The 26174-nt window shown below is 41.4% G+C and overlaps 2 protein-coding genes and 1 pseudogene across 2 annotated transcripts; 2 read left to right on the forward strand and 1 right to left on the reverse strand.

Moving 5' to 3' along the window:
• Nucleotides 1-268: 268 nt before the first annotated feature.
• LOC109476687 (peroxisome biogenesis factor 1-like) lies at nt 269-17024 on the forward strand. The gene is made up of 15 exons (XM_019777693.1): nt 269-571; nt 2231-2404; nt 3677-3760; nt 4327-4441; nt 5241-6262; nt 7166-7289; nt 7958-8180; nt 8991-10003; nt 11440-11608; nt 12547-12733; nt 13356-13599; nt 14111-14226; nt 14785-14874; nt 15364-15494; nt 16110-17024. Exons 1-15 carry the CDS (start codon nt 473-475, stop codon nt 16189-16191), a joined length of 3873 nt encoding a protein of 1290 aa, XP_019633252.1. The 5' UTR covers nt 269-472; the 3' UTR covers nt 16192-17024.
• A 2065-nt stretch (nt 17025-19089) lies between these two features.
• Nucleotides 19090-21621, forward strand: LOC109476688. Its single transcript, XM_019777694.1, has one exon. The coding sequence runs from the start codon at nt 19090-19092 to the stop codon at nt 21619-21621; it is 2532 nt and encodes an 843-aa protein (XP_019633253.1).
• A 1965-nt stretch (nt 21622-23586) lies between these two features.
• LOC109476689 lies at nt 23587-26023 on the reverse strand (annotated as a pseudogene).
• Between the last annotated feature and the right edge of the window lie 151 nt (nt 26024-26174).

The following is a 26174-nucleotide window of genomic DNA, read 5'->3' on the forward strand; positions in this document are numbered from 1 at the left end:
GGACTCTAAATGAACCAATCATGGAAGAGAACTCTTCCCCGGACACAAACCTTGCCCTTTGACTTTTCGTCTGAATTCAGGGCCACAAAACGCAAAATCCAAACAAAATATAGCATGCCAAACCGCAGATACGAGACTCTTTTGAAATATGGAATCTATTAGAAATTATATATAAGATATAAATTTCTGTGGGAAAGTGCACTTCAAGTTCATCACTATTTTATATGATTTTTTTCTTGATCGTTGTCCTCTGCGTTTCCACGCCTTCGCTACTTGGAGCGACTGTTTCGATGCAAGTCTACAACTTAGTACAAGAGTGAAAGTAGAGTAGAAAACAAGACGTTCAACTCACCAAGAATCAAGAAATCTTCAAGATACGTCGGTAGAAGCTGGCCAGGAACTAGTTTTGGAAGCTAAATCTTAAACCAAAATGGTTATGATCTGAATCAGAACCAAGAGAAGCGTGGAAACGATGCAGAGTCCAAGGGTCGCTGTGCTGAACTTCAGCACGGTCAAAACGTGTTTCATCAGTGTACCCAGTGCGTGGGTAAAGGAGTTCAAACTATCTCAGGTGATATTAATAATAGTAATAATGATAATGTAACAACAATAATTATTTCTTTATTTATTATTATGTTGTTGTTGTTGTCCTTGTTTAACGTCTAATATATCGCTAGACGTGGTCACTTGGTGCTCGTTGTCACGTGGTTCAGTTCAGAGTCAAAAAGTCTCTCTAGGTATTTAACTCTTGGTGCCTTGTGCTTGAGTGAAGCTTGAAGTGTCTTTATGAGAGCGCATCGAAGCGGTGTGTACTCTCAATGTACCGGGAGAGGGCCAGGTACATCTGGTTGTTCGCTGCTTCAGGAAGGCCTTCTCTCATTCCGGCTAGGGTGACGATATCCGTGTCCCTGTTTTCTTCTGCTGTGTTGTATGTCTCGTGTATGCTGTCAGCTTCTAGCAGCATGTGATGTCTTTCGTTGTCGTAGCGAGGGCAGTGGTACAGGTAGTGGTTGGTGGTCTCCAGAGCGTCGCAGTTTGGGCAGTGTGGTGGAACCTCGGGGTTTTTCCAGTTCTGGTATGCATTAAGTCTGGTATGACCGCTCACTAGCTGATTTATGATGATTTGTGTGGTTCTTCTTCCGAGTGTTCTGCCCTTCTTCTTCATGTGTGTGCCGATTTTTTGCATGTGTTCGCTTCGTGTGTTATGAGTTATTGATATGAGTTATTGATAATATTATTATTTATAGTTAACGTTATACAGCTAACAGTAACGGGTTAACGTTAAATAGATAATTTAATATTTTTCAAATTATTATATTCTATAGGATTATGGTATTCTAATATATGTATTTACATCAATTTATTGTTTGAAACCATGCCAGAAAATATGCCAGATATGATATGTGATATACACATTCATATGCTAACACGTTATATCGATTCATTTATAATTATGAAACTCCACTCCACTGTTACACGACTACAAAATAAATTCATTGTTACAACTTGAAAGTTTTCACAGATAAACACTGACACAACAATGTTTAAACATGGAAAAAAAAAGTTCCCTCACCTAGAGCTTTCGACCAGTCACTCTGGTCTTCCTCAGTAGACTGACCCAGTGAGGCTTGTCACGTGGCCCCTCTGAAGTGTGACGTCAACACTGGGTCAAAGGTACTATCTGGTAGACGATGTTGGCCCCCGTCTCGGTTCAATGAGATTAGGTGAGAGAACTTTTTTTTGTGTTGGACCAGAAGTTTTAACGTTAAACATGTAACTACCAACACAGATGAACTTTCATGATAAGGCCACACCAATTTAATTTCTTGGTTAACAGATTCGCCCGCTTCATTTTTTTCTGATTTGCAAAAAATACAAAAATAAAAATTCAGAATCAACTGCAAAATGCTCATATTTTGCCCTGAACAGTTGAAAACAGTCCTTTTCTTCCTGGTTGTTACAGTTATTCCATCTTTCAATGCAATGGTATCATTAAAAGTTCAAAATTCATTGTTTAAATTTTGAACCAGCCTGGTGTGTTGACTTCATGGCTCCTATCGTACCATTTTGGGCCATAATACAGGTTGCCTAGGCCTGTTTTTATTTATTTATTTTTTTTGCCCGCCCGCTCCATTATTCTTCTTGAAAACTCTGTTAACCGAGAAATTAAATTGGTGTGGCCTAAGACACAACAATAATTTAATTAAGTTATCTTGTCTGCTTCCAACAGTTGGATCAGACTAGTGCAGTGTTTGAAGTGACAGGAGATGGGGGACAGAAGGTGTATGTTACCTGGTCAGGTGAGACTGTCAGGGACAGGACCAGGACGTCTCTCACTCAGGAGGATGGGGTGGAACTCAGCGGCATGTACGGGCAGAGACTGGGGCTCAAGCACAGCCAGGAAGTAAGTAATCATCAACATGTACCTAAGTAACCTTCTAGAATCATCAACATGTAACTAACCCTTGTCCTGCTGGCATTTTTTACACAATATTTTCAAATAATTTGAAGGTCACAGACCGTTGATTTTTTTGTAGCCCTGCGGTGGCGTAGTTACTTCTGCATTCATTGCGTTTCCTTGCGGTGTGATGCGTTACACGAGAAACACCCACAAATTGTACATATGTATTATATAGAGCACTATATAGATGGTACTGTATGTGAAACCCATATATATATATGGGCCATGCAGGACAAGGGTTGTACCTAATGAAGAGGGAGAGAGCTACCAGCCATTTCAACTTTCTATATCATGTTTAAAGTTAAAACTTTTGTTCCAACATAAAGAATGGTCCTTAGTAGAGCTTTCAATCACCGTAGTAGAGCTTTCAACCAGTCACTGTGGCCTTCTTCAATAGCCTGACCCAGTGAGTGTGGCATCAGGGCCCATCACCCCTCACTCAACTGCAACGGCCGATATCGTTTGCCAGATACCTTTGACCCGGTGTTGACGTCACACTTCAGAGATGCCACGTGACAAGCCTCACTGGGTCAGTCTAGAAGACCAGAGTAAATGGTTGAAAGCTCTAGCTGAGAACAACTCTTTTTATTGGAACTTAAGTTTTAACATATCAGTACCAACACAGATAAACTTTCATGACAACTTTCTATGATAAGGAGTTCTGGCAATTGGGTTTTAAGTGAATGTTCCTGCTCAATAACATAAAAACCTGCTGTTGTGAACTTTCTTTTTTAAATTTGTTTGATCAGCTACTAGTACTGCAGTTCAACAAGGCATGCCTTAGGCCACACCAATTTAATTTCTTGGTTAACGGATTTTTCTAGAAAAATAATGCAGCGGGCGGGCGAAAAAAAAATAAAATAAAATGGGCCTAGGCATCCTATCTTGGCCCAAAATGGTACGATAGGAGCCATGAAGTCAACACACCAGGCTGGTTCAAAATTTAAACTATGAATTTTGAACTTTCAATGATACCATTGCATTGAAAGATGAAATAACTGTAACAACTAGGATGAAAAGGACTGTTTTCAACTGTTCAGGGCAAAATATGAGCATTTTGCAGTTGATTCTGAATTTTTATTTTTATTTGCAAATCAGAAAAAAATTAAGCGGGCGAATCCGTTAACCAAGAAATTAAATTGGTGTGGCCTTAAAAGTAAATACTACACGATTACTAGTAGTGACAGGTGTTGATGATATAATGATATTCTGCAGGTGTTGGTAAGGTTGCTATCCAGTGTCCCCACCTGTACACGTCTGCATGTGGAACCAGTCACTGTGGACGACTGGGAAATTCTGGTAGGTGTCATCAGTTTGAATCAGCTAAATCCAATGAATTACTAGTAGTATTATGTTTACCTTCATAGAAGGAAAACATTTTGCTTTTGCTCTGTTTCTCTTTCATCTCCAAACAGGTAAGGTCAACTTACTGCACCTGCGTGAAACCCGTAATGTATTGTACATAGCACTTTGGCAGAACATCTCATATATGGTCGTATTCGCATAATATAAAGTTAACATTCTGTCTGTAGTTTCCAAATGTTATGTCAGAAAAAATTTTGTCTTCAACAGTCAAAATTCTGATGCAACGTTGACCAAAAATCCAAGAAATACCATGAAAAATGGGGGTTTTGCACAGGCACAGTACATTCTGCTGACGTGCTTCAATGACCGGTACCTGGACCAGAAGTCTGTCACCATGGTAACTGGTGCTGTACCATATACTAGTATATTCATGTGTTTGAGTAAGAATAAACAGAGCAGTAGTTTGTTGGGCTAGCCCATGTGAAGGTAAACATGTATTTGCTTTGCAAATGTTACCTTTCTAGTTTGATTCCTTTTTTTACACACACACTACGCTACAGGAACTCCATGCCAGCTACATTGAATCACACCTGCTGGATCAGGTGCGGGTGGTTTGGACAGGACAGGTGCTACCTGTGTGGGTTCAGGGGAACACCTGCATTTTTGTGAAAATTGGCAAGTATTTCTTCTTTACTAACTACTAGACAAAATTTCTTCATGTAATTACCATTCTGTACATATATTAGTCTAATTCAACTTTTGAAAACATTAGAAATATCCTAGCCTGGGAGCCATCCATTTTTGTATCCAAAAAAACCGAGGGCAAGGAAGCCTGTTACAAAATGGATGGCACCCAAGCTAGAAATAGCCAAGTTTAAAACTTACCAGTAAAATTTTTGTTCCAACACAAAGGATTGTTCTCACCTAGAGCTTTCCACCAGTCACTCTGGTCTTCTTTGATAGACCAACCCAGATCTGACAAAAAGAGTGATTGGTCAAAAGCTATAGGTGAGAACAATCCTTCATGAACAAAAGTTTTTACTCTGGAATCTACATTGTACATGGAACTACCAAGAACACAGAAATGTACTTTCATGACAGCATAAGAAATAGTCATATATGTGTAGTAACTACTACACAAAAAAAACAGGCACTCAAGCAACTGGATATGATTTTGGTTAACTTTTGTTTCTTTCTAGTATTGAAGTATGTTTGTCTTCATTTTATTTGCGTATCAATCAATAATTTATTTTTATAAACTTGCTGATAGAATTTGAGAGCTCACCAGTGTTACTGACAAAAGTTAGTGAATGCTAACTGAAATGTCTGACCATTTCCAAAATCATATCCAGTTGCTTGAGTAACTGTTTTTTTTGGGCGTATCTTATTATAATTATTCCCTGTATGTCTAACCTTCACCAACGTAAATATCCAGGACAATTTTTTTTTTTAATCCTTTTTTAATCCTTTGCAGGTTTGGTGGAGCCCAGTGCATCTTGTGTCTGTCTCGGCCAGCTGACAGAACTTGTGGTGGCTCCTAGGACCAGACACGGTCCAAAATCCTCGCAAACAAGTCAAAACGCCTTCAACAATACCCAACAGAAGATGACCAAAGACATGCTTAACACACCGTCTTTAGAAGATAATATTTCTGACAAGACTGATTGTCTTCCAACAAAAACTACATCACATGATAGGGATCAAGCAAATATGGAAGATGATTCAACGAAATCATACCTTGGCGCATTTTGGTCATATCTTCTATCACTTGTTGGTAGAAAGAGCACGGAAAATGTTGAGAATGCCGGTAGAACTGGTTCCAAAAGACCAGATCGGCACGTGGTCTTTGATTTCGATTTTACGACCAGAGTGCAAGCATATCCTAACAGGTATGTGCAAGAAGCTGTGCAAAACAGGGATACAGAAACGGATGAATCAAATGTAGCCGGATTAGGTAGAAATGCTGGAAAAGGAAAGAATGAAAGTTCGTGTAGCCAGTACATGTTACCCGCACTTCTCCAGCCAACAACAGTCGTCATCCCAAAAGGTCTGTCGGTAAATCCTTCCGACTGGAAGAAAGAAGATGTCACAACGTTTCTTGCAGTTATGACCAAGATACAGTCCCCTCTAGAGCAACAAGAAGAGGCTAAGAAGAACTTACTCCAACAGGGAGCAGAAAGATTCACCTACGGGCAAAATCCTCCCAAAGGAAAGGATTCTAAGAAAGAAGTAGAGAAGCCGAAGAAGGGTATATCAAACGCAAATTCTTGTGTTGTACGTATAGTTACCTCAACTTGCCATGTTAGAACTATGGGCAAAAGTTCGGAAGGGGGTATTGTTGGAAAGGTCGGTTTGCAGAATGGAGTGGAGTCACAGGTGACAGAGTTGGTCAGGAGGCAGACTGGAGTGGGGGTGACGTCGAAGGCTAGAATGTCTCCCGTGAGGCATGAACCACTGGCTGTTCGAGGAATCATCCTTCACCCCCTCCACACACTGGTAAGTTAGTATCTCAAAATGTGTGGAACCTCTGACAGTGAGCAACACATTCACATTTGTACCAACCTTATCAGCAAAAAGTTGGCCTAAGGATACTGTGCTGCAATCTTGGCGGATGTACTACAGATTTCAGTTGTTTGAGGACAGTCACACCTTGAGCATGCTAAAGAACCTGCCACACTTATCTAAAAGAGCAGGGGACTTTCCCAATGTGAGTGGTTCAAACCTTAAGCTTCGGTCACAACCCGCCGTACGTGCTTCTGCGTGCTGTCTACATACAAAAACGTGGGCAAACGTAGGGGATCCGTGTGTGGTGAGTACCGCTTCCGTACGGAATCCTACGGATTTGGGAGCATGCAGATACATCATAGAACTTTAAGTGCATGTAAAAAATTTTCTGCGTGCGGTCTATGGATTCACCACCCGTGCGTGCGAGTATAGGCGACGTGTGTGCCCCGTACGTACCGTACGAAAGACGCACGTGTGAGTACGGCCTCCTTACGGTAAAGTAGCAATCGCACAGAGATCGTACGTTGTAAGCACGTACAACTCACCACTTCCGCAACATATGATGCATGCAACCGCTCACGGCCAAACGTGGCGTGCAGACCACACTCTTACAACTTGCAAAACCGTGCGAGTGACGTGCGTCGATGCCACTCCTTCCCCACGTTTTCAGAAAAAACGTAGCAGACGTAGCCTCCCAAAAAACGTACGGACAAAAAGCACGTACGGCGGGTTGTGACTGTGGCTTTACAGTCTGGAACCAGGTTTGACATCTCTGAAGAGGTCGCCTGTTATGTCAATTTTTCAACAAATGGGGTAAATCTTCAAACTTTACAAATACACGTATTATCCATCATGTCTATGTAGGAATTGTGTTTCCTTTTTTTTCTTCCCCAGCCTTCAAGCATAACAAAAGAGATGTTGGAGACAGCGTTCCACCATTGGCTGTCCTGTGTGAGTGATGTGAACACACCTCTGCCTGTCACACAGGGCACACTCATCAGGCTAGCCTTGTTCCAAGGTCTGTTATAGGATTGCACATGATATAATAACAGTGTGATGGTAGATAGGGAGAGAGTGATGGGAGTATACTAGGCCACAGCAATTGATTTTTATGGACAGGACAGATGATATTGTTAATTACAAGGATAATAATTTAAGACCTGTTGGTAGTGATATTATGTTTTCTTGCCTCAATTATTGTTTAACAAGGCTTATGACCTCAAAATTTGAAATTGAAGGAATCTTGTTGTTGTTTTTTGCCCACCTTGTTTTTTGCCCTATCGCTCCTGGGATTCGAACCCGGGCCGCAAGCTTGTGACCCTGATGCCATAAGTCCAATTGGACTAGGTCAGTTACTGGCGCTTGAACCCCTAGCCTCCATAGCATGCCAAAAACTCAGTTTTTTTTTGGGTGGGGGAGGGGTCAGGGTCTTTGGGAGCTTTTATGTGCTATTTTCTGATTGTATATAGACAACACACTGTAGCCGGCCTGGTTGAATTACCCCCGTTTTTTGAACTGGGCTAATCAGAAAACAGCCGAAGACCACCAAACCACCAGTTCTATAAGCCTGCTACGGAGGCTATTGAACCCCACTGTTACATATTCAATCTGTTACATTTTTGCTTGCCTCACATATGATAGCTACCCACTTACTGATTTTTTTTATCTTAATTCATTTTCACCCAGATTTGATGGCTGACTGTCTCCTTGTGCTGTCCCCACACCCCACCAAGCCCGCCCCCTCCCCAGTCTACACCCTCCTACACCCCGGCATGATTGGTACGGTCCGTCTGGAGGTCGGAGGTCAGATGACGGAGACAAACAAACCCAGCTGGCTGGACAGGCTTCCGTACGACAGCGAGCACCAAGTGGATGGGAAGGTTCATGTCGTCAGACTTCGAGATCTTGGGTAGGATTGATATTGTGTATTGATACATGTATACAGGGCTCAAAATTCATTTTTGGGAATAGGTGCACTGGTGCACCCAACCTAAAGAATTAGGTGCACAAAAATATTTTGGGTACACCATATATAAAACAAAACCTAATCACAGATCTTACTGCTCCTCATCTGAGCTTGAATCTGAAATGGGAGCTAACTTCAAAATCTTACACAAGTACTTCAGCAAAGATTTTATTTTCTGACACTTAGATGCCAACAATATCCTGCATAATTGGTAGTACAATATACAGTTGATATGTACAAAAATACCCACAAAAATATTTGGGTGCACCAGTGCACCCACATAAAAAAATTGGGTGCACAACTCCAAATTTAGGTGCACTAAGGTGCACATGCACTCAGTATTTCAAGCCCTGATACGTGTATATGATCACAGGATGTGACTGTGTAGATAAAGCCATGTTGATGTAACTATATGGATGACATCCTCTTGGAACCCCAAAACTGATGCGAGCGTGCGAATAAGAAAAGCTTTTTGGGGGGCAAAGGACGAAAATTCATGCACACGCAGATGTCAACCATACAGTATTATCAAATATAACATCGACTTACATGCATGTAGTGTAATTTGGTCTTCAGTCATACCTGTCTAAATAAAGCTAGGCAATTGAATTGAATATAATATTATACAATGTAGGCTGTACTCTGTACTCATGATCAATTTGATGATCAAAACATTCATCTTTCCTCTAACTGTAAGTCTTTTGACTCGAGGAACAATTGAAATGTAAGCTGTTGTTCTTTTGGATGTTTCAGGGGAGTTTCAGAAAGTGCAAAGCAAGCCATGGATCATCTCACCACAACCATGGCAGAGTGCCCCCTAGTGTCTCTGCTGAGTACTGCAACCCGAGGCCTGGCCAACGGTGGCTTGTTGCTCTGTGGTGCTAGGGGGAGTGGTAAGACAGTCCTTGCTCAGGCCCTCTGCAGGGAGCTTGCAGAACCACCCCACAGTGCTTACGTTTGCATTATCAACTGCAAGAGTCTGAAAGGGAAAAGAGTGGACAACATCAGGAAGAAATTAGAAGAGGCAGTCAGCAAAGCAACATGGCATCAGCCATCTGTCCTCCTATTGGATGATCTAGATCACGTGACCAGCAATGCGACCAATCCCGAGCAGGAGATGAGCGGAGAGGCCATGTACAGCAACCACCTGGCGCAGGTGGTCCGAGACATCGTGGAAAGGGAAATCCGCGCGGGGACCCGGCTCGCGCTCATCGCTACCTGTCAATCTAAAATCACTGTCCACCCTTCACTGATCGCATCAAGGGGTCTCCACATATTTCAGAGCATTGTCGAAATCAAGCCGCCAAATTCACAGCAGAGAGAAGAAATCCTACAAGCCATCCTGACGGCCAAAACAGCACTTGACTTGAAATCTTGGGAAACGGTGGAGCTCAAAGCTCTAGCCTCGCAGACAGACGGTTTTGTGGCTAGAGATTTAGAATCAGTCGTTGACAGAGCAATACACACGGTGGCTTCACAGGAGGCAAAACTTGGACACAAGAACGAAGAATTCAGCATCACAACGCAAGACTTTAAGGCAGCTCTAGAAGGATTTGTCCCTTCTTCCCTACATGGGGTTTCCCTCCATAAAGCGGAAGACTTGAGCTGGTCGGATGTTGGGGGGCTAGACGACATCAAACACACACTGATGGAGACGTTACAGTGGCCAACAAAGTACCCAGGTCTGTTTTCTAGCTGCCCGTTAAGACCGAGGTCAGGCGTTCTATTGTACGGAGCACCGGGAACAGGAAAGACACTCCTCGCAGGTAAACAAACTTCCAAGAATAGCCAATGTAGTCCCAAACCTCAAAAGAGTCATCAACCACAGATTCAGGCACTTACAAACACTTGCACAAATAGAGAGCAATAATGAGTTCTAATAAGTTGCTCTAAGATACAAAATGTATGAGAGATGCTTTGAAGTGCATATATTTTCATGTTTGTGAGATTATTAACCTACTAGCTTCATTTGAATCGATTAAGCGAGTGGTCCCATTGACTTAATTATGGGTTCACCACACCACGAAGTGGTGGTGAACCCATATTGCTTTTTCTGATGTTTCTTCTCCTCCTTCTCCTCCTTCTTCTTCTCCTGCCATTTTTTAAATGGATTCAGCTTCTTCATTTTAGGGCCTAAGGTCCTGAAATTTGGTATGGAGGTACAGTGGGCAAATACCCCTAGGCGTTTTTAAATTTTTGTGATACAGGCTTTTAGAATGGTTTTATTTGAGTTTTTTGGCTGTGTTATAGCAAATGTATTACTGTGTTAGTGTGCCGTGTTTACCACGTCTGGGCATGAGTCATCACAATGGAATGCAGGGCATCAACCAATAGGCATGCAGCTTTCCTCTATACTTCTTGCTGATTGGCTGTTGGGATTTAACTTGATTAACACCTGCACAGAGCATTTCCACCTGCACAGAGCATTTCTTGCTGATTGGCTGTTGGGATTTAACTTGATTAACACCTGCACAGAGCATTTCCATACTGACAGTATGTCTTTATTCAAGTGTTTTGGTAGGTATTTCAAGCTTTTCTGCTCCAGCATTGGAATGCGGGGCATGAACGTTTTTTTATTTATTTTGAAAATCAACAGTTTGCATTATGCAATTAAAAATCCTAACCAATAAAGTAGGGAATAGCTATCCAACTGTTGTTTTAGTTGTATGTTACTTCATATTATAGTTATATCAATGTAAATCATTGTTTTCCCTTGTGTTTCTCATTCTTTCCCTGCCATGTCGTAAAATGTGGTGAACCCATCGCTGTATTTGCTCCAAAGCAAATATTGGCCTTTCTAGTTTTATGGATTACTTCCTCCGAAGACCCCAAAACTAATTCAAGAGAGCAAATAAAATTCAGCCCCAAAAACTTTCTAAACCACTGAAATAGAAAGCTAGTATTAGCAAATTTGCAGTTTGTTGTACATATTAAGAACATTTTACAGTTGAAATATGGTAAAAAATGATTACCAAAAAAAAGGACACACTATCCTCAATGCCTGCAAAATGACTTCATTGTACCTACACTACTGCGTGTGCTATATTAGTATGCTGCACTGCATGCCCATAAATGTTTGAATAGTGGCCACCTTGGCCTGGGTAAGGATTGAAAATATAGATACAGCCTGACTGATCTCCGTGCCCCGGCCAGGTTAGTGAGGTCAGAACGGTTTATCGGCTAATGGCCACTTTTGCTCCAGGGGTCGTGGCCAAGGAGTGCGGAATGAACTTCATTAGCATCAAAGGTCCGGAACTGCTCAGTAAATACATCGGAGCCAGCGAGCAGGCCGTGAGGGATTTGTTTGTACGTACCCAGGCAGCCAAGCCGTGCGTGCTGTTCTTTGATGAGTTTGACTCTATTGCTCCCAGGTAAATTTTTTTTTGGGTTCGTGATATAGATTTTCTTTTTTATTTCATATTAGGCCATGTTGATTTGATTATATGGATGACATCCTCTGGGAACCCCAAAACTGATGCAATTGTGCAAATTAAAAAAAAGGCAAACAAGAAAAGAGTCGCCATCATTACATGACATTATAAAATCTACATGGTCATATGAAGGTCGAACTAATAACTGAACACACAGAATATTGCATGGGGAATAATAGACTCATCATTTTCATTTTTTCTTTTATTCATTAGTATCACTTTTGTTGCAATTTCCGGCATATACAGTATTTGCTCATTTTGCAGCTGCTTTGTACAGTTTGCAGTATGGTCAAAAACTTTTTTTTAACAGATCAAACTTCATGCACATGTAGATGTCAACCATATAATCAAATCAACATGGCCTAATTGACAAAATTGGGCGACAAAAGACCATTTTAGGGATTAGATGTTTAATACTACCGGATATCTGATATGTAAGAAAAAATGCTAAAAATGGCAGTAAATGACAATATCAGACACTGTCAGATTTTCTGTATCTGCATCTTCATAGCCGGAATAACCACCTTGTGGCGTAACACACCAGCTTCGCAGGCACGTGGCGCGGCGGCAGTTGACTATATTACACCGAACGACTTGTTACACCTACGTAACCCTTGAACCTCTAGCTTTTGACATTGTTTAAAGCTATCTAATAATGCCTCTACTGTACTTGGTGACAGCGAGTTCCACTCTGCCATATTTCTAGGAAAGAATAAATTCTTGAACACCTCAATCCTTAATTGATAACTCTGGTACTTGAAGGCATGGCTATTTCTTGTTCTCTTCTGGGCTGGTATTAGGTACTTAGTAATTGGGACGTCCACCAGTTTATTAGTCATTTTGTCCACCAAAAAGTCACCAAAGTTTTGTTGCTGTAGGAGGGGCCATGATAACACCGGTGTGACAGACCGTGTGGTGAACCAGTTCCTGACCCAGCTGGATGGAGTAGAGGGGTTACAGGGTGTGTACGTCCTCTCTGCCACCAGCCGGCCTGACCTGATCGACCCTGCCCTGCTACGGCCAGGCAGACTGGACAAGTGTCTCCACTGTCCACTACCTAACAAGGTCAGATATCAGGGGAAGGAATGAATTGGATAACAATAATTATTATAGTAATGTTGTAGAGTGCCAAAATCAACTCCAAAGGAAAAGAAGAAAATGTGAAGAAATAAAAATGAAGAGTCTATTATTTGCCATGTCATACTGTGCTTAGTTATATATCATTTGTTCAACCTTCATGGCCACATAGATTTCACAACAAAAAAAGGCAATTTTTTTTGCCAAAATTTTTTTAATCGTATATGCTTGCATCAGTTTTGGGGGTTCCCAGGGGATGTCATCCATATAATAAAATCAACATGGCCTCACAAGGTTTAGGGTTAGGGCTAGGGCTATTGTTAGGGTTAGGGTTTGGATTAGGGTTAGGGTTAGGGTTAGGATTGGGTTAGAGTTTGGATAAGAGATAGGTACCAGGGAGAAGGGTCAGGGTTAGGGTCAGGGTAGGGGTAGGGTTAGGGTTAAGGTTAGGGTTAGGCTTAGGCTTAGGTTTGGATTAGGGTTAGGGTTAGGATCAGGTTAGAGTTTGGATAAGAGATAGGTACCAGGGAGAAGGGTCAGGGTCAGGGTTAGGTACCTGGGAGAATGTTAAACTGGATGATGTACCTGGCTCTTATCCTTATATTTGCAGGAAGACAGAGTGAAAATCCTTAAGGCGCTGTCCAAAGACCTGACCCTGTCGGAAGATGTAGACCTGGACAGTCTGGCGGAGATGTGCCAACACTTCACCGGGGCAGACTTCAAGGCACTGTTCTATAACGCACAGCTGGAGGTCATCCATTCCAACATGGGGGTGTCCAGCCTGTATGGCAGGGGAGCAGGGATGGATGATTCCACTGGGGTGCAGGGGGTGCAAGAAGAGGATGATGAACAAGGTGCCAACCTTAAACACTGCAGTTTAGTAGCCTCTACCAGGCTTCGGGAGGCGGCTGCAAAGAGTAGCAAATGGCCAAGTAGAGAGATAACATGACAGAGGAGTTGGACCGCTAGAGAGTTAGAGAGTGCAGTTTGCCGCACCCAAACACTGTACTCACTACCGGACCAACTCCCCTGGCATGTTATCTCTTTATTTGGCCAATTTCTACTCTTTGCAACCACCTCCCGAAGCCTGGTAGAGGCTAGTAGTAGGTGTTTCTCCCACTTACAATTTCATTGTAAAGTTTATTGCAAGCTTCTGCCCAAAGGCAAATTGCAAATAACATGGACAAAAGAATGATGATCCACAGTACAAAATAACTATTAAATCTACATAATAAACAATATGTAATTGTCTGAAACTCTCTCTGAAAGATTTGACTTTTGGTTTGTAAATTTCATGGTTTGCCCACTTCATTTTTTTCTGATTTGAAAAAAAAAGATCACATGTAGCATCTATGCTGTCCACAGGTAAGGATAAGACAACATCTGTCTCAGAGATGGAGGCCAAAGTCATGCTGATGCCATCACTCCAGGAGGGCAAGGTCCAGGTACAACAAGACAGGCATGAAAAGCTTCTAGAGAAGGTGAGATATCCTTTTGTTGTGTTGTTAGTTCTGCTGTTTGGCATCTGTGGTGCAACGGTTAGAGTGTTTGACATGGAACCAATAGGTTCTGGGTTCAAAACCCACCATGCCCTGACTTTGTGCCCTTTAGAAGGACACTTTAAACTACATTTGTTGTACCTTCCCTGATGGTGGAGTGACAGCACCAACGACACCTTCAGCACTCTGGACTACTTTCAGCACTGAGCACAGCACCATGAGACATTGCACTGTTCCTAGCCTTGTTCTTGTTTTCTGCACCTGCTTTTTAGAACGTGAAAGACAGTGTTAAAACAGTCTGTCGCGGTACTGTCCTTGGTACTGAAAGTAGTCCATAGTACTGATTCGAGAAATTTTACTGTTGTAAAGGCTACCCAGGTGTTTATAAGATGAAATAAATAAATGAATAAAATAGTGTTGGAGCTACCGTAAGTCACGATTTTTTTTGCAGTATTTCATATTCGCGGTTTGGTTTCTATCACCTCTGTACCACAAACTTATCATTACCGTGATTGGCAGACTTTCTTTCTGTTTTTTTAACCTGCTGGCTGCTGCCATATCAACTATGATTATATTTTCTTCTGGACACAGGTTGCCATCATATGCAGAAACTGGGATGGAAATAATGAGGTAGGAAAAATGTTCACGGTTGTTTCCTGATCTTCGTAAATTGGAAATGCAATCCTTTGCAAAAATTGTATCGACACACACTGCTGCACATTTTTTTTTAGCACATTCAAATCAGCATTTCATACTTTGAGCATCTAAAAGTGCAGAAACAAGCCCCAAGATGAGTCTTTTATTTTCTGGGTGGTACCCTAAAAATTAGCCTAGGGCCCTTTCAGTAACAATTTTCCGTCAGAATTTTGGGAATTTTTGCTCCATGAGGGTTGATATACGTTGGGATAGTGTGGTTTCAGATCAGTATGTAGATAAATGACTAGAATACTGAATTTCAAAAATCGGGTTTCCAAGCCCTAAAAACTGGCATTGGATGTCTTTAAAATCATCAGTATGTCATTTACCCCAGATACAGTTGTTGCATGTATACAGTAGGTAGCTCTTTCTTGTCTATAAAACGCATGTAATTGTTTACATTTTGGATGGTTTTCAATTTAGGATTCTGCAGACAACACATCATCTGAGGAGTCATCCAAGGCCCCCATGATCCACCAGGAACACCTGATGATGGCAGCCTCCACAATGAGGCCATCTGTGTCTGAGACGGAAAGGATTAAGTACCGGATGATGTAAGTAAAGTTTGATGCCGTATTTTAAAAAAAAGATAGAATTGATAAACAATTCAGTGTCGTTGGTCTATCCACCTCAATCCAACAATTCCTCTCTCATATTACATGTACTTGTTTATTTTCATAATAATGTATACTAGTACCTGTATATTACACTGTACACTGTAACATGTAATTTTCTATGTGCCATGCAGTGTTGTAATGTAATGCTAGACCATGTGCAGGAAGACTAGCAACTATTTATATGTACGTAGTTGTAACAATTTGAGAATAGTAACAATTTATCCTAATTTCTGTAAACTTACAAAGTAAAACTATTCTACTACTTTTAACCAGCCCAAAACCTGCTTTACAAAAGATAAGTCAAACTTTTCAGACAGTTCCAGATGATTAGCTTTTATTATGTAGATTTCATTCTTTTTTTGTACCCTGTTTCACCATTCATTTGTCCATGTTATTTGCAATTAACCTTGAAAACTTACAATAAGTATTATTATTTAATATTGTAGATCTAAATAGACTCAAACTCCAACAACGTTACAATAGTAGTTCACTGAATGGAAAAAAAAAACTATGATGCATATTTTGATATTTCCTGACATTTCTTTCTCCCAGATATGAAAACTTCATGGAGAGCAGAGGAGGAAATTTCCAAAATATGCAGTCAACGTCCTTGAAGAAGACAACACTGGCTTGATCATTTGTTACTACTTTTTGTGGAAGACCTTGAAATGGAATCATAATAATTATTATCTTCTCAGTGCCCAGTACTAAGGCAGGCCAAAAAATATCCAAAAGCTGTTTTTTTACTACAGTATTCTGGTCTTATCAGTGATAATTATGTCCAAACAAAATTTATACCATTGCAAAAGGAACACATTGTTTTTGCTCTGTTTCTTCTTCTTCCCTTCCAAACACACAAGGTCAATGACCTAGACCAGACGTCTGTCACCATGGTAACTGGTGCTGTAGCAGACACCCTGTGGTGTTGGGTTACATTGTGTTGCAAGTGGCTAGACAGAGTTGGATTGTGTGGAAATATATAGTGTCACTATATATATGAAAAATGTGTTTGAGTAAGGATAAACAGAGCAGTAGTTTGTTAGGCTAGACCACAAAGGATAACATTTTATGCATTTGCTTTGCAACTGTAAGCTTCTAGTTTCACTTCTAAATTTGGAAGAAAAATGTCTTGTATGAGAGAAAGAGCTTTTGATGCCAAATCCCAGGGGAGAAAATTGCATTCTGTTTATAGAAAACAACAGATACAGTAGATGCTGTGCAACGTATTGTCATGTCACTGAATTCATTGCAATGTGCAATTGAACTCATTCTTCGCTTTAAATGAGTGATGACAAGGCTTTATAGGTGGTCTTGTGGTTAGGGTTGTTGACTCAGAATCCGATTCAAGATTTGAAGATTAACTGTGAATGCAATGAACGTGAAGACTTCTTGCATTACACCTTTCAGAAATACATGTAAGGCCATGTTGATTTGATTATATGGATGACATCCGCGCGCGCATGAATTTTCGGCCGTTTCCAAAAAAAATGTTTTCAACCATACTGTAAATCGTACAAAACAGTTGCAAAATGAGCAAAAATATACCATAAGTTACAAAAAAATTAATAAAAACTATACCAATGTCGTAGAATGCCAAAATCAAACGAAAAAAACGAAAATGTAAAGAAATGAACCTGAAGACTAGATTATTCGCCAAACCATATTCTGTCCCATTTGATTTGCTCAACCCTCATGACCACGTAGATTTCATAATGAAAAGAACTTTTTTTTTTTTGCAAAACTTTTTTTTTATTCGCATGCACGCGCGCATCAGTTTTGGGGCTCCCGGAGGATGTCATCCATATAATCAAATCAACATGGCCTAATAAGATGTGTAATTGAAAATTGCAATTGCCGTGACTTCCGGATCCAGCAATTTCCTCTCAATATGAAGTAATTCTGAGGTAATTCTGGCTGTTGCAGAGGCTTATCCTTGAGAAGTAATCTGATTTAGGCCATGTTGATGTGATTATATGGATGACATCCTCTGGGAACCCCAAAACTGTTGCGAGTGCGCGAATAAAAAGAAGCTTGGCAAAAAAGGTACATTGAAGTTCATTATGAAATACGTGGTCATGAAGGTTGTAAAAATGACAAAACACTCAAGAGTTTGGTTTAATTTTGGTGGATGAAAGACTCTTCATTTTCATTTCTTCACATTTTCTTCTTATATTTCTTTCAGTTGTTTTCGGCTTACTATATGACCTTATTATGATTTTCCAGCGACATTTCTTTTTACCCCACAGATATCTCTCTGCTATGGGATAGGATTGATTCAACCTATTACATTAATAGATTGACCAGGAAAATGAAATACCAGTTTTGCCGCTCTGAAATTACATTGGATGTCTTTAACGTGAAAATGGCTTAATCTATCTATAAAGATTGACCAGGAAATTGACTTTGAAAAACCAGTTTTGCCGCTTTGAAATTGCATTGGGTGTCTTTAATGGCTTAATATATCTATAAAGATTGACCAGGAAATTGACTTTGAAAATCCAGTTTCGCCGGTCTGAAATTGCATTGGATTCCTTTAACCAAGGAGGTTCAAACAAGGGTACGAGTACCTAAGATTACCTGAGATAACATAAGAGTATTGAACCTCCTTGCTTTAACGTGAGGACGGCTTAACATATCTGGCAGCTGGGGTTTAGGCGATTGTAGAATGTTTTTAGAGAAACATCACTCAGCTGCTAGTAATCCGATCTTAAACAGTGTTGAAGATTAAGTGATTTTTGTACATCCTGTTCCCCCTATTATATACTGTGACCCCCCTTCCCCCCCGCAAGCAACGTACTAAAAAGAAAAAGGCCGATCAATGCAAACACTTAAGTAGCCTTGTAGCTATAGGGCAACCAATGGCTTTTCTGAAAGAAGTTTACTTAAGACCCTGTACCAAAGAAGCTGCTTACACATAGTGCCACGTAACTGACCACATTACTGGCTGGCGATGGTTGCTAATATCTGGAGGTTCCAACTCTCCCATGCAAAGGCCCAGTACAAGTAGGTAATTTTTCCCATTTATACTATGGACATATGAATACAGGACGAATGCCATTTTGTAATAGAATATGGACTGTATAGCATAGAGAGAAATGTACTGTTTAGGTTTGTACAAATCTGATTTCCCTTTAAGCACTGTAGAAAAGTTCTATCGAAAAACATATCAGTTCTTTTATTTCTACAATAAAGGAAAAGCGACGAGAAGTTGTAACGATAGTTATAGTTTTGTTTTGTATCTGTTGAGCGGTTGCCTTCAGACATATATTGCCAATTTTGGTTCAACGGTTGTCCTTGTTAATGTTATATAATAATATTACTAAAGGCCAAGTTCTTCTTACTTAAACCAAAAAGTCCCTTGAATAAAATGACATACATTTACATTTTACCTACCGTCTTCCAGGCACGGGCCATGGAAACGTCGAATATAGGAATGTTGTACCAGCTTGTTTATTTTTTATGCAAACTATACTTCCATTTCAAATCCAACAGGTTTGAAACGCGACGAAAAGTCTAAGACGTTCACGCTAAGATGAGGATCTTAAGGCGCACCCGAGGCTCCTTCTGCCTGGTCCTGACTGCCGGCGTCCTTCTTTCTTTCGGCTACATCCTTGTGGCACCAAGTAATCCACGGGAAGCCAAGAATAAAAACGCCGATCGTTTGAACACGATTCCCATTTCCACCGTTATGGACCACGAAGAGATACGGGGAGATTCCTCTTCTTTTCCGGCTTCTTACCTCTCAACACACGAGGTCGATAAATTCGATAACGAAGACTCAACAGGAACAGAGGAACGTAACGCAGTAAACAATTTTAACGCAGAATCAAAAAACAGCGTGCCTACAACAGAGTTAATCGATCGCGACACGGACGTACTCAGAATAGAAGAGGCCACAGTGCACACGGAAGTCGGCCAAGATGGGAAACCTGTGCAAACGCTAACGCGGCCTTCACGAAACTTCAACAATGATCTCCGTAACGAAGCAGGCGTTACTGAGGTCCGGGTCAGCAAAAGAAAAACTGGTGGAGAACTCGCCAACGAGCATCCATATGGGCAAACATATTCCAAGGTTGAAAACGTCAACGAGAGGTCTTTCCCTGCAACAATAAGGCGTAACAGTGCACAGAAAAGAAAAGTTGACAGCGATGGCGAAGCTCGTAAGTACAGTCAGGAACAGCCGTTGTGCAAGTACCCGGATCTACAGATGCAGAGTTCAGAATTCAACTACCTCTTTGAAAACATAACAGACCTGTACTGCGGACATCACTCTATCGACTACCTGACATATTTAGACGAAACCTCTCGGACAGAAGAATCTCCTTGGGATCTAATCAAACTAAATTTCAGCGCCATTTTACCAACACAGAAATTACTCAACTGTACGTACAGCAAAGTCACGAGATTCGATGATTACCAAGTTCTCTATACCACTTTGCACACAGAGGTGTTTGTGTCCAACGAAAGATCTTTGCAATTTACATTCAAAGATCAGTTTGCTAAGGTTTCTTGTTTCTTGGAAGAGAATGTTTTTAACCAAACACAACAAGAATGGGTCAAAGTTATTAGGGAACACAACAATATGTTCGTACAGGTAGTAAGGAATGAGAATCTGGTTGAAGACAAAAGGGCAATCATTGAGAAGGAAGGCCGAATGAAGAAGGCCCTTGGACATGGTATGAACGTACTCATGGTCGGAGTGGACTCAACTTCACGAATGAACTTCATGCGAAAACTGCCACAAACGTTCAAATATTTCACAGAAACATTGGAAGGTCACGTCCTAAAAGGTTATCACGTAATTGGTGATGGCACAACGGCTCAGTTCCTCGGCATGTTGTCAGGGTTTCACGAGGAAGAACTACCCAACGCGAAAACGGGAGTTGCCAATTCGACAACCTGTGACGTATTTCCCTTAGTCTGGAAGAAGTTTAGAAGGATGGGGTACACGACAATGCACGCCGAGGACGAAGCATGGACAGGGACGTTTACATTTCGTATACGGGGTTTTGAAGAGCAGCCAACCGATCACTACATGAGGACCTTCTGGGTAGCCCAAGAGCAACTCCCCGAGTCTGATGAGTGGTACTGTTTCGGTGCGACTCCTAAGCATCACTACACCCTGAAGTACGCCCGAGAATTTGTAGAAGCGTATCACGACATCCCCAAGTTTGCCATTGCGTTTCACACCGAACTCAGTCACGACAGTCTAAACATGGTGCAAGTTGCCGACCAAGACATCCTGACACTCATCAAATCCTGGAAGGATAAAGGTTATCTCGACAACACCGTTTTCATCCTTTTTGCTGACCATGGAGCCCGCTACGGTGGCCTGAGAAAGTTTCTTCAGGGACGGCTGGAGGAAAGACTGCCGTTCTTTGGTATCGCCGTTCCACCTTGGATGAAGGAGAGACATCCCGAGATCGTTCAAAACCTCAAGAAAAACGAAGAACGTCTCACGACCGCGTTTGACTTCCACAAGACGCTGCAGCACATCATGGACTACCCAGGCGACCCGTCTATTTTCCAGGGACACGGCATCAGTCTTTTTCAGGAGATCCCGCTCAACCGAACATGCGAGGACGCCTCCATAGCTGATCACTGGTGCACCTGTCTGCAGTCCGTACCGGTGGACATACGGAACAAAGTAGTCCGAGAAGCAGCGGAATTTGCCGTTTCCTATATGAATCGTTTAACAGAAATGCACCGAAGCCTTTGTGCTGTGTTATTCCTAAAGAACATAACTCACGCAGAAGTTGTTAAACCCAACCAAAAACTATTACAGTTTGCTGGCAGTGACCGGATGTTTCGAAACGCCTTATTTGGCAAAAACCTTGATGTTCCTTTCCTGGATTTTCGAATAACGCTGGAAACTGGACCCAATGGCGGGGCATATGAAGTGTCAGTAAAGAAATGGCTGTCTGATAATAGGGCTGAGATAACAGGGGACATCAGCCGCATCAACGTGTACGGAGACCATCCCAAGTGCATACAAGACAAGTTTCCTCGTCTGAGGAAGTATTGCTTCTGTAAAGAGTTTCTTGAACATGTTCCCCCTGAGTAAATTGGCAAAATAGAGAACTAGAGAGTCTATGATCATCTGCAAGTTAGAAATCAACTTAATCTGTGTAAGAACGGTCTCATGTCGGGATAACAGCATGAGACGACTTTGAATACGGTGGAAGACGAGGCGCATTTTATCTAGAATTGTACTCTCTATATCAGAAGTGAACTCTTTGACGCAGCCTCCAAATTCTTCCCTTTTACGCATATACAAATGAAAATAACTCTCCGCGTAACATCCAAAACCCACAAATTACAGAAAAAGTGGGATCTTTTGTCTTCCCCTGTCTTCAAAAGGGAACTCAAACCCAGTAATTTTTAGGAGCTAACAGTAGTTCTTCGTTTATTATACCAAATGTTTCTTCTGTACTTGCAATTAACCCTCGGGCATGAATTTCCAATAAAACAATTATAATAAAATGGAACACTGCTTGGATGTTCATCGTCATCAGTGATGACATATGGATAGATGGAACCATGAAATGAAACATAGCAGTACATATCCACCCATATTTCATAATTTAACAAGCTGAACATCACAATACTGGTACTTCAAAAACAACCTAAGAGTTCTGTCATGACCGCCTAACGATGGCTTATAGATATACCAAGCCGAGAGATTCTGTACGAACAACTATGAAAGGGTGCTAAGCAGCTAGTGTTACAGAAATGAAAAGAAACGTACAGTTGGTATCACTGGAAGACAGGAGAAAAATACCCATGATGTATAAAATGACTAACGTAAAAACAGTGGACGTCCCAACCAGTAAGTATCTAATACAAGCCCAGAAAAGAACAAGAAACAGTAATGCAGACGACACATCATCTGAGGAGTCATCCAAGGCCTTCATGATCCACCAGGAACACCTGATGAAGGCAGCCTTGACACTGATTTAAGTAAAGTTTGAAATTTCCTGTTTTTTCAACAGAAAATGATAAAAAAAGGAAAAGAAATTGATAAACAATTCAGTGTCACTTGTCTATCTACTGCAATCCACCAAGTTATCTCTTATTACTTGTTTATTGTTAATTGATAAGTGTACTTATATCATTGTCGGTTTTTGTATACTGGTATGTGGTATTTCCCTGTGTGTTATGTAGTGTTGTATATAATGTGTAAGACTACAGGAAGAATAGTAACTATGTATAAATAAATAAATAGGCCTAATTGTAATAATTTAAGAATAGTAATAACTAAGCCTAACTTCTCGAAACTTACAAAAAGTTTTTCTTCTTTTAAACTAGTACCAAAAACAAAACAAATTTTGGAAAGGTGGGACATTAGGTCTTACATGTACATGGTTTACAAAGAGAAGTCAAACCCTTCAGACATAATTCCTAACAATTGTCTTTTATTGCGCAGACTTTCCATAGTATTTCATAGTATTTTGTTTTATTGTATTATGTTATTTGCAATTAGCCTTTGTGCAGGAACTTGCAATAAACTTCACCGGTATTGTAGATCCAAATAACATTATTCTTCTAGTACTTGTAGTTCAACATGTAGCGTGACACAATGTATAATTTGTAAATGTTGATGCTTCCTGTCATTTCTTTCTCCCAGATACGAACAGTTCATGGAGAGCAGAGGAGGAAATTTCCAAAATATGCAGTCAACCTCCTCCAAGAAGACAACATTAGCTGCATATTTTTTACTTACGTTTTATTGGAAAACCTACTGTGTGTGTGTGTGTGTGTGTGTGTGTGTGTGTGTGTATGTGTGAATGAATTAATGTTGGTAAGTACAAACGGCAGTAGTACACACTATGTGAATGTAAACATTGTGCATTTGTTTATGTTTCTTTCTTCGTTGTCAACACTTTTCCTTTGCGGTTTTTCCTTCACGACTTTTAGGTAGTAGATAGCTTTTGCACTCTGAAACAAGTGACCTAGGTATTGGCCTCATAGCAGCTTAAAACTACAGCGGTTGTCATAGCCCATATTTCTTGACGTCCTGTTTTGCAATTTAGTCCAGACGTTGAAGAAACTCTATGCAGAAGCAATACTTCCTAAGAGGAGGAAACTTGTCTTGTATGCACTTGGGGTGGTCTCCATACACGTTGATGCGGCTGATGTCCCCCGTTATCTCAGCCTTGTTATCAGACAGCCATTTCTTTACTGACACTTCATATGCCCCGCCATTCGGCCCAGTTTCCAGAGTTATTCGAAAATCCAGGAAAGGAACATCGAGGTTTTCACCAAATAAGGCGTTTCGAAGTTTCCCTTCACTGCCAGCAAACTGTAATAGTTTTTGGTTGGGTTTAACAACTTCTGCGTGAGTTATGTTCTTTAGGAATAACTCAGCACAAAGGCTTCGGTGCAATTCTGTTAAACGGTTCATGTAGGAGACGGCAAATTCCGCTGCCTCTCGGACTACTTTGTTCCGTATGTCCACCGGTACGGACTGCAGACAGGTGCACCAGTGATCAGCTATGGAGGCGTCCTCGCATGTTCGGTTGAGCGGGATCTCCTGAAAAAGACTGATGCCGTGTCCCTGGAAACTAGCCGGGTCGCCTGGGTAGTCCATGATGTGCTGCAGCATCTTGTGAAAGTCAAACGCGGTCGTGAGACGTTCTTCGTTTTTCTTGAGGTTTCGAACGATCTCGGGGTGCCTCTCCTTCATCCAAGGTGGAACGGCAATACCAAAGAACGGCAGTCTTTCCTCCAGCCGTCCCTGAAGAAACTTTCTCAGGTCACCGTAGCGGGCTCCATGGTCAGCAAAAAGGATGAAAACGGTGTTGTCGAGATAACCTTTATCCTTCCAGGATTTGATGAGTGTCAGAATGTCTTCGTCGGCAACTTGCACCATGTTCAGATTGTCGTGACTGAGTTCGGTGTGAAACGCAATGGCAAACTTGGGGATGTCGTGATACGCGTCCACAAATTCTCGGGCGTACTTCAGGGTGTAGTGATGCTTAGGAGTCGCACCGAAACAGTACCACTCATCAGACTCGGGGAGTTGCTCTTGGGCCACCCAGAAAGGAACCATGTAGATTGTAGTGATCGGTTGGCTGCATTCGAAAGCCTCGTGTACGATATGTGAACGTCCCTATCGCTGCATCGTCCTCAGCATACAGTGTGGCGTACCCCATCCTACTGAACTTCTTCCAGACTAACGGAAATACGTCACAAGTTGTTGCATTTTCAACGTCCCTTTTCGCATTGGGTAGTTCTTCCTCGTGAAACCCTGACAACATGCCGAGGAACTGAGCCGTTGTGCCGTCACCAATTACGTGATAACCTTTCAGGACGTGACCCTCCAGAGTTTCTGTGAAATACTTGAATGTTTGGGGCAGTTTTCGCATGAAGTTCATCCGTGAAGTTGAGTCCACTCCGACCATGAGTACGTTCATACCACGTCCAAGGGCCTTCTTCATTCGGCCTTCCTTCTCTATATCTACCTTTTTCTCTTTAACCAGGCCCTCATTCCGTATCACTTGTACGAACATGTTGTTGTGTACTCTAGTAACTTTTACCCATGCCTGTTGTGTTTGGTTAAAGACATTCTCTTCTAAGAAACAGGTGACATTAGCGAATTCGTCTTTGAATGGAAACTGTAAAGTTCTTTCGTTGGACTCATACACCTTTGTGTGCAAAGCGCTAACGTGTACATAGTAGTCATCCCATCTCGTGATTCTACTGTACGTACAGTTGAGTAATTTCTGTGTTGGTAAAATGGCGCTGAAATTTAGTTTGACTAGATCCCAAGGAGATTCTTCTGTCCGAGGGGTTTCGTCTAAATATGTCAGGTAGTCGACAGAGTCATGTCCGCAGTACAGGTCTGTTATATTTTCAAAGAGGTAGTTGAATTCTGAACTCTGCATCTGTAGATCCGGGTACTTGCACAACGGCTGTTCCTGAATGTACTTATGAGCTTCGCCATCGCTGTCAACTTTTCTTTTCTGTGCACTGTTACTCATTATTGTTGTAGGGAAGGACCTCTCGTTGACGTTTTCAACCTTGGAATATGTTTGCCCGTATGGAGGAACGTTGGCGAGTTCATCACCAGTTTCTCTGTTGCTGACCCGCACCTCTGTAATGCCTGTAATTGCGGCCTCTTCTAATCTGAGTACGTCCGTGTCGCGATCGATTAACTCTGCTGTAGGCACGCTGTTTTGTGATTGTGCGTTAAAACTGTTTACTGTTATACGTTCCACAGTTCCTGTTGAGGTTATGTTGTGAGTTGAGTAGGAAGAAGCCATTCTTGGAAGAGAAGAGGGATTTCCCCGTATCTCTTCGTGGTCCATCTGGGTGGAAATGGGAATCGTGTTCAAACGATCGGCGTTTTTATTCTTGGCTTCCCGTGGATTACTTGGCGCTACAAGGATGTAGCCGAAAGAAAGAAGGACGCCGGCAGTCAGGACCAGGCAGAAGGAGCCTCGGGTGCGCCTTAAGATCCTCATGTTCAAGTCTTAGACTTTTCGTCGCGTTTCAAACCTGTTGGATACGAAATTAAATGGAAGTAGTTTGCAAAAATAAATAAATATATATATATATATATATATATATATATATATATATATATATATATATATATATATATATATATATATA

Source organism: Branchiostoma belcheri, unplaced genomic scaffold (assembly GCF_001625305.1).
Source record: "Branchiostoma belcheri isolate BF01 breed outbred unplaced genomic scaffold, Haploidv18h27 scaffold39, whole genome shotgun sequence".
NCBI lineage: Eukaryota > Metazoa > Chordata > Leptocardii > Amphioxiformes > Branchiostomatidae > Branchiostoma > Branchiostoma belcheri.

What these genes read in the sequence shown, in the direction of transcription:
- LOC109476688 (XM_019777694.1), top strand. Translation starts at nt 19,090, where the DNA reads ATGAGGATCTTAAGGCGCACCCGAGGCTCCTTCTGCCTGGTCCTGACT.
- LOC109476687 (XM_019777693.1), top strand. Translation starts at nt 473, where the DNA reads ATGCAGAGTCCAAGGGTCGCTGTGCTGAACTTCAGCACGGTCAAAACG. An exon ending in ACTGGGATGGAAATAATGAG is followed by an intron (nt 14,875 to 15,363) that starts GTAGGAAAAATG and finishes TTTTCAATTTAG; the next exon opens with GATTCTGCAGACAACACATC. An exon ending in AGGATTAAGTACCGGATGAT is followed by an intron (nt 15,495 to 16,109) that starts GTAAGTAAAGTT and finishes TCTTTCTCCCAG; the next exon opens with ATATGAAAACTTCATGGAGA.